The sequence below is a fragment of the Aotus nancymaae genome, unplaced genomic scaffold, assembly GCF_030222135.1.
Source record: "Aotus nancymaae isolate 86718 unplaced genomic scaffold, 86718_ANA_hifiasm-v0.15.2.pri h1tg000106l, whole genome shotgun sequence".
Classification (NCBI taxonomy): Eukaryota; Metazoa; Chordata; class Mammalia; order Primates; family Aotidae; genus Aotus; species Aotus nancymaae.
The window spans coordinates 467027-474812 of record NW_026988521.1 but is presented as its reverse complement, the minus strand read 5'-3'; the positions used below and the strand labels follow the sequence as shown (position 1 = coordinate 474812).

Below are 7786 nucleotides of genomic sequence, written 5' to 3'. Positions count from 1 at the left end.
CTCCCTCGCCTCTTCCTAGATCTTGCAGGAGATTGATTTCTGAGTAGGAGGCCCTCGCTGCTACAGGAGAGGCGTCCTCTGTGGTTCTTGGGGGTCTCCCTTCTCCCCAAAGTCGGAGCAGAAGGGCTCCTGCCTTTTATTTTGATAAGCAATGGGCTTAGTTGTAAGCACTCGTTTGCCCCCAATTTGCAGAGGAAAAGATAGTTAGGAGCGGAGTGCTATGAAGGCAAAAATGGAGAAGATCCTCCCTCTTTATCCTGTTTCTCCTCCTCCTCATTAAATAGATTCGTATTTAAGATAGGCACAGACATTCTAATTTGAATTCCAGGGGTTGAACTCCGATTAGAATCATCCTATTTGTATGTAGACCGAAAATAACCATTGAAACGAAACCAACAAAATGCAGCTATTTTCCTAAACCCCGAGCGTTTGCTGGTGGGTGACCACCCCGCGCAGGTAGCGCGGATCAGCTTTGGTTTTGACTGAGAACCCGGGATCGACGGAGGAGGGAACTGGGTGGAGGGTAACGGGCGAAACGATTCCCCGGAGTGGCCCGCTCGGCGCGTGCGTGACCGCGCGGCCGTAATATATGCTGCCCTTAAGAATCGGCGCAGCTTCCAGCGCTCCGGGCTCAGGGACCCATGCGTTGCTGGAATTCAATTCGTAGGGGGAATGCAGATTGGGCTGCGACCCACTGGGTTTGATTTATGAACTGTTACACTAGCGATTGTTCACACATTGCATTTCAGAGCCCGGGCGCACCCTCCCCCCGGCGGGCTGCGGACTTCTCCATGCGGGAACCTGCTGCAGCCTCCTCGGTCTCCCTCCATTCTCCTCCCTCCCCCACACACCTCGGGAGGTCCTGCAACTTCCTCCCACAGCCACCTTCTCCAAGAAATCAGATTTCGATTTCTCTGAACCCAGAGACCTACACATAGTTCTCCCCTCCGCACCCCACCCCCCTCCCAACCACCACACGCACACTCCAGGCCTGCAGCCCCCGGACCCGGGTCGCCTCTGCCCCTGTTTACTCCGGAATCTTTACTTCTCCGTGAGGTCATGCGGGGCCTATAAATAGGAGAGGTGGAAGCAGCCCTTCCGCCTGATCAATAGGGCCCGTCTCCTCGCCGTTTCAGCCGAGCTGTCTTATTAATTATGAAAGGATTCGCCTGATCCCTGCCAGGGAACACAGCCTCTCGGCCCCTCTGCTGGAGCCCTTAATGGCGGTTCCTTTGCAAGCTGCCTCTGGCCACCGCAGAGGAAGAGGCGAATCGTGGTTAGGGCCGGGCCTGCTAGGATCGTGGTTAGGGCTCCGATCCGCCTGAGGCAGGGGCAGCCGGCCGGCCACTGGCATTGTCTGTCTGTGCGAGCAAGCCCAATTCCTCTAAACCTCAATTAGTCTCTGCTTTGTAATTGATTAATTTAAAAACAGCTTTCATTTTCTTTTACTTTCTTTTTTGTAAAGGAAGCAGGATTTCGGAGAAGTGGTCAAGTGGCGTTAAGTGAGGAGGGTCTGCTTGAAGGTGGCAGTTGTCCAGTGGCTTCCTGAACAGGTGAGCTTATCACCTGGAATCATATGTCCCTTCAGGTACCCCGAGAACTGGGCCAAGAAAGAAGGGTTGGGGTAGGAAACAAATGACACCCCCATTTCAAACAATAACTTTTATTTTATACTTCTCTATACTTTGTAGCAAATCTGGTTTTTTGCTGAATTTAATTTATAATAAACTTTTTAAATTACATCTCTTTCTTTTTTTAAAATCAAGGCTCTTTTATGTCAAAATCTTTTTTAGCTATATTTAGATTAACATTTAACATCCCCCTCTTGTGATCTACACCGTTGGATATTCAGGTATTGCTGTGTGTGTAACAGCTAAAATAAGAGGGAGGAGGGAAAATAAAGGCAGTGGACTTGGACGGATGCATTAACAACAGCAGATAAAGCTAACGCCTCAGTGACCATAGCAGCATGTCTTCTGGAAGCCTTTACTCTTACCCCCGAGATTTCCTCAGCCCCTTCCCTCTCTCCCTCCTATCCGAAACGCAAAGCCAACAGTCTGTCCTTTCGCTTTTCTTGAGGAGAAATGTTCAGTGGAAATGATCAAAACAAGATACTGTGGAAGAACGACGTGAGCGTGAATTATTCACCGTATGCTTCGCCCGTGGACATCTCTCTTGAATTCATTCCCCTGGCCTTCTCCTCTCCTCACCTTCCTGTTAGGAGGAGCCCATCATTTTTCATGGTACTAGCATGATTATAGTAGGTGGCCCAGGGCCGTTCTTGAGATTCTTTTGCCAAACACAAAAAAATTTAATAATAATAAAATTAAAACATGGGGTGGGTTTGCCGTTTTCTTATCTGTGTGTGAAGACGGACTAAAGCTGAGGTCCGATTTTGGCTGTGCTTGCTTGCTCACTGATTGGGAACATTTGGCAAATAAAACACAAGAAATCAAACGAAATGAAAAAGAGAATCAGGATTTCCCACAATCCTATATGAATGTTTTCAGCATCACAGAGAATCACAACGTTCCCAAAGAACGAATGGATCTTCCTCTAGATTTCCGGGATCATGGAGTGAGTGTGGGTGGGCGCGCAGGTGGAGTTGGCCCCGCGCTCAGAAGGAAAGCCAGGTCGCTAAAGCTGCCGAGAGAGACACCAGGAGCACGGGGAGCGCCGGGAGCAGGGACCCCGCCGCCCCGTTGCCGCTGCCGCAGAGTTCCAATAAGCTGCCTTGGATGTTGAGGTTTTTGGATTCTTTTCTCAGTTTATCCCACATAGCTTTCGCCCCTTCCTGGCAATCCGTAAGGGCTGTGACCGTGCAGCTGTGGAAATCCTCCCAGTATCTGGTGAGGAACAGAACAAAACTGAAGAAGTAGGTTCACTTGGGGAGCCTGGAGAACCCCGGGCCTGCGCCCCAGCGCCTCCCCGCTCGCGGCCCCGGAAGCTTCCCTGGGTGTCTCCTCCCTACCTCCTCTTCACCGCCCTGGCCCCTGGGCTGCGAGAGGTCGGGACTCGCTGGGCCTCCGCCCACCCCAGAAGCGGCTGTCTAAAGCGGGTGTGTGTGTGGGGGGGCGCCCCCTCCTGCCTGGTTTTCCCTTCCAGATGCCTGGAGAGGACCCGGCAGCCGGGAGCCGGGTCGTGCACCCGCTGCGGCGCGCTGGCACCTCGGCCTCCGCAAACAGATTGCTCGCCCTCCTAGGGGAAAGCTAGGAAAACAGTGCTAAGCCTCGCAAGCTGCCGCCCATTAATGCCTCTTAGCTTGCAATACGGGTTACTACCTCTGAGCACCGCCCTCCCCTCGGGGCTTCTTACATTCTCCTCCCCCTAGCCCCTTCTGTCTCCCTCCTTCTCCACGTCGCGGTACTCTCGCCTTCGCCCTCATTCTCTCCCTCCACCCACTATCTCTTCCTTTTGTTTTCCGTTCTCCTGATTTTCCCTTTCTTTCCTCTTCCATTCCGTCTACTTTCGTCTCTTCTGTTCCTCTTTCTCCTCCTCTGGTCTCCACAGACCCCGGCTCGGATTCGGCCTGGAGATTCTTGCTTGCCTCCCTCCTCCCCGGGGTCGGTGACTGTTAGTGGCCGGGCACCTGGGCCCTGCTTCCTAGCCTTCATCTGCTCTTGCAAATCCCAGTGCCCCAGGCCTGAGAGTTGGGTCCCTCCTCTTTCAACTTCACCAATCTTTTTCTTGGGCTTGGGCGCCCCGGGGCTTCCTCCCCACAGCCTTTAGGGCGCCAGCCCCCAAGGCTGGAACTGCGGTGAGGGCGTGGTGCCACCGCAGCTAAACCTCGAGGATCCCCCCCGCCCCCCACCACACTCGGTCCGCCTCTTGCTGTCAGTTTCCGGAGCCCTGCGCCTAACTCAACCACTTCCTCCTCCCAGGCTCAGCTCCTAGACCCGCCTCCACAACCTTCATCCAACCTGTCCCTTTTGATTGTCCCCCTTTCTTCTGAAAACCCAAAATAGATCCTGAGACTAAATATAATTCCAACCCGTGATCGATTACTGGGGCGCTGTCTCCTTTCAGAGCTGGGTCGATCTGTGCCTCTCTGTAACTCCAGCCTGGCCCCCGCCTCCCCCGGGACCAGAGCACCAGATCACTGGCGCCTGCCCTCCACACAGTTAGGTTGTATTTTCTCCTCTCTCTTCCTTCTGCTGGCTGCCTGGACTGTGAACACGTTGAAGGCAGGCACTGTGTTGATTTATGAGGACTGGAGGGACTATGGCATAGGGTTTCCAGGTTTCTGAACTTGTAAGAAACAGCAAACTTTGGACATCAAGAGGCCCAGAGAGGACAGCTCTCCTGTAGAGCATCTGTGGAATTGCACCTGGCAAAGGATTCCTAAATTGCTCTTTTCTTTATGCATGCCCAGATGGGGACAGGGTGCTGAGGGACCTGGTAGAGATGGACAGACTCCACCTGGGGTTGGGCAGAGGTGGGCTTCGGCTAGGTGTTCAGCAACCAGCTCCCCCAACTGAGTAGAGCCAGGACCCAGCTGTGGCCTGTGACCTCAGGGAGGAGTTCTCACTTTCCTGTTTTCCAAGACCAAAGTTCTGCTTAAAAATTAAAATAGCTTGGAATAAACAAGTTCCAGCAATTGACAGAGGATTTGGGAGCTGCTCTATGAGCAACCTTTTGTTATCCTTATAGATAGATTCTTATCCATCACCAGATTTTTAGAATTAAATGCCTTTGTCACTTTCAGGATAGGAAAGACTAGGCACTTAGCTGCTTTGGCTACTAGTAGGCACTGGGGCATTTAGGAAAGAGAGTAGCCAAGTTGGAACCCATTTAATGTATCAAAGCCTAAACAAATATCCCTCCTTCCACCAGTCCCCTTTCCCCCAGTTCGGGAGAGAGGAAAGACTTCATAGTATACAAATGATGGCATAGAAAATGGTCACTCTAACCTCAGGGAATAAAGGACATAACTTGCCTTGCCTTTATTGGAAGAGTTATTGTTGGGGTTGGGGGAACACAGCTGATTTCTGCAAAATAAAAGAATGTGTGTTGCAGAGGATGGGGCCATTTCTAAGGTCTGCAGCAGCTAAATTGCTGCAGGTTCACTGCACCAGGGCTCTGCTGGTTACCTTATTGCCAGTGGGAGCAGTGCTTTCCAGCCAAGCTCTGAGAAAACACCAGTGGGCCTGGCTAAGAACTCCTACCCATCTCTCTCTAACTTTGAAACTGTCCAGGTCTGGGGAGCCTGTGCAGATATGCAAAGGGGCAAGGGAAACAAGGAGGGTGGCTATCCCAAACCTTGGAATCTGCTGTGAACTCAACAGCGACTGTCACTGGACCATCACCTGGACTTACTCTTTTTGGATAAAGTCACTGGCACACAATAAGATATTGTTTCAGCTTCTCTCCTAGAAACGGGAAGGGAGACCCGTGTTTTCTTGCTGTACCGGCATTTCCTTGGTGTGTATTAGAGGGTGGTTTATCAAGGGAAATGAACAGAAGAGATGAGTAACTTTCCCTTCAGGCAAATATAGTATTACCCCAAACACTCCTCAAATCCAAGCCAAATGTTCTTCATAGAGTACGTGGCAGGTCACTCTTTCACACAAGAGGAAAGAATGACAAAGATTACTTCAAGGCAGAGAGATTCTGCAGCCCCAAGAACTGGTGGCAACTCTCCATGCCCCTTGCCCTGGGGCCCAGCAAGTTGGACTTGCGCACCTCTGTGCACCCCCATGAGGCCGCGTAGAGCTGGAAGTGAGTCTATATTGAAGGATCCTCCTCTATATCACACACTGGGCTGTGGGATTCCCTTGGGAAGTGCAGGTTCTAACCCGGGGGCCTAGTCCTAGGCCTGGAGCAGGGAGCCAGAAGGCAAGAGGGAGCGGATTCGGATTCGCGCTGGCGCTGAACGCTGAGCGCAGGCGGGGAGGCTAGGCACTCTCTGACCTCAGCAGCGCCCCCCAAATCGAAGCCAGCCGGCCAGAGAGGACACTTACGTGCACACGGTCTTGATGTTCGTCTTGTAGTCCAGGCCCTGCGGGTAGTTGGCCATGCTGTCGCCCAGCTTGAGCAAACAGTCCGAAAAGCCCTTGAAGACCGCATCGCACTTGCCTGCTGCTCTCACGGCCTGCACCAGATACGCTGCGGGGAGGAGGGAACACGGGTCAGCAGCGCCACGACTCCGCCCTGCCGCCCCACTGCCCGCCTTGGCAACCCAGGCTCCCCGCGGCCTCCTCACTAAGGGCGGCCTCCCCCAACGCCCAGCCTCGGGGCGCGCCAGTGATAAAGGTGAATAAAAGACTTAACCCAGGAATGCCCGACCTGCAGCGCCGCGTCTAGTGCAGATTGTCAGTGTGTGAGCAGGTGTGGGTGGGTGGGAGGTAGGTGAGTCCATTTCTTTCCTTCAGCTCGCTCCCGCATCTCGCTCCATATCTTTTTCTGTTTCCATCGCCCCGTCTTCTCACCTCCCTCATCTCTTTTATTTCTCTTTCTCCTCACTCCCTCCTTCATCTCCCAACACTTCCCCAGCAAGCCCTTGTCACAGCTCTCGCAAAGCGATCTTCCATTTTGAGGTAACAGAAGGGGTCTGGGCTGCAGCGTGCGGGGGCGAGAACGGGATGGGGAGACGGCAGGGCGTGGGGTCACGCAGCTGAACCCAACGCTACATCAACAGAATAAGCTTCAAGCTTGGCGCTCGGTCCTTGGTGGGCGCTCAGCAAACACTGCTGAATGAATGAACGAATAGAGTCCCAGGAAGCCACCAGCAGTCACCGGAACGGATTGTTTCATTATAAAACCGATTGCCTACCGTGGACTCTGTATTCCGAGTGAGACCCTCGGATGCACCCTCTCCCGCCCCACTGGAAAGAGGGCAGTCTAGGCGTCCTGAGACTAGGCGGGGGTGACGAGTGGTCTGGAGCGGACAATGTCCGAGGCCGGGCGGGGTCATGGAGGAGTCTGCCCGGGTCACCTCCACAAAGGCCAAATCCACGAGTCTCGAGCCTCCTCTCCTCCTCCTCTGGCCGCCACTCAGCTCCCCACACACCCTTAATAACCCACCCGGCCGCCGAAAAGCCCGTCTCCACTCGGGACAGCAGCCTGGAGAGGCTGTTCTTTTCCAGGTCCCAGCCTCGCTGCTGAGAGCGAGCTCGCCGCCGCCTGGTCTCCGGGCGCCAGCTCAGGGCTACCGGCAGCGAGGGGGCAGGAATAAAAGCTGGGCGGGGGCCGCAGCGGAGGAGGAAACGCTGGCCGCACGAAGGTCCCAGCCCTTGGTCTCAGGGCGGCCAAACCCCGAGGCGCCGGACTGGAGAAACTGGCTCCAGGCTGTGGGCGCGCGGAGGTGGCCTTCTCTTCCCACCATGAGGCCGACGAACCTGGTTGGAGGCTGAGTACCTAGCGGCCCAAAGCACCCCTGGCGCGGGGAGGGCGCCAGAGAAGCACAGATCTACCGCGTTAGGGCGGGGAAAAAGGGGTACATCTCAGAATCGAAATCCGCACTGGCGCCCACGACCCTGGGCGCCGGCCTGGTCCTCTGCAGCGTTCTGGCGGCTGCGCCGGTGTGTGAATGTGTCCCGGGAGGACCGGACACCTCACTCCCCCAGTCCCCCACGCGGCCGCCTGTCACCGATCGCCGGGCCAGGCGCCGAAGAGGAAGGTGACCGAACCCGTAGCAGCCTGCGAGAGCGTACCGTTTGCAGATTGCTGCAGGAAGAGCGAGGCGGGCCTTGCGCTTTTTAATCCGGAACGGGAAGCGCTGGGGAAGGGACCAAGGTTAACTTCGACCTCCGCTGGGGCAGATACGTAAACCCTTCTTAAACCTCCC

At 54.5% G+C, this 7786-nt stretch overlaps 1 protein-coding gene across 1 annotated transcript; it reads right to left on the bottom strand.

Annotated features, from left to right (window-relative positions):
• Positions 1 to 1647: 1647 nt before the first annotated feature.
• Positions 1648 to 7324, bottom strand: LOC135272103 (uncharacterized). The gene is made up of 4 exons (XM_064370253.1): positions 7219 to 7324; positions 6773 to 7177; positions 5961 to 6105; positions 1648 to 2846 (listed from the first exon to the last, which is right to left on the bottom strand). The coding sequence occupies exons 1-4, from the start codon at positions 7322 to 7324 to the stop codon at positions 2618 to 2620; spliced, it is 885 nt and encodes a 294-aa protein (XP_064226323.1). The 3' UTR covers positions 1648 to 2617.
• Positions 7325 to 7786: the final 462 nt, after the last annotated feature.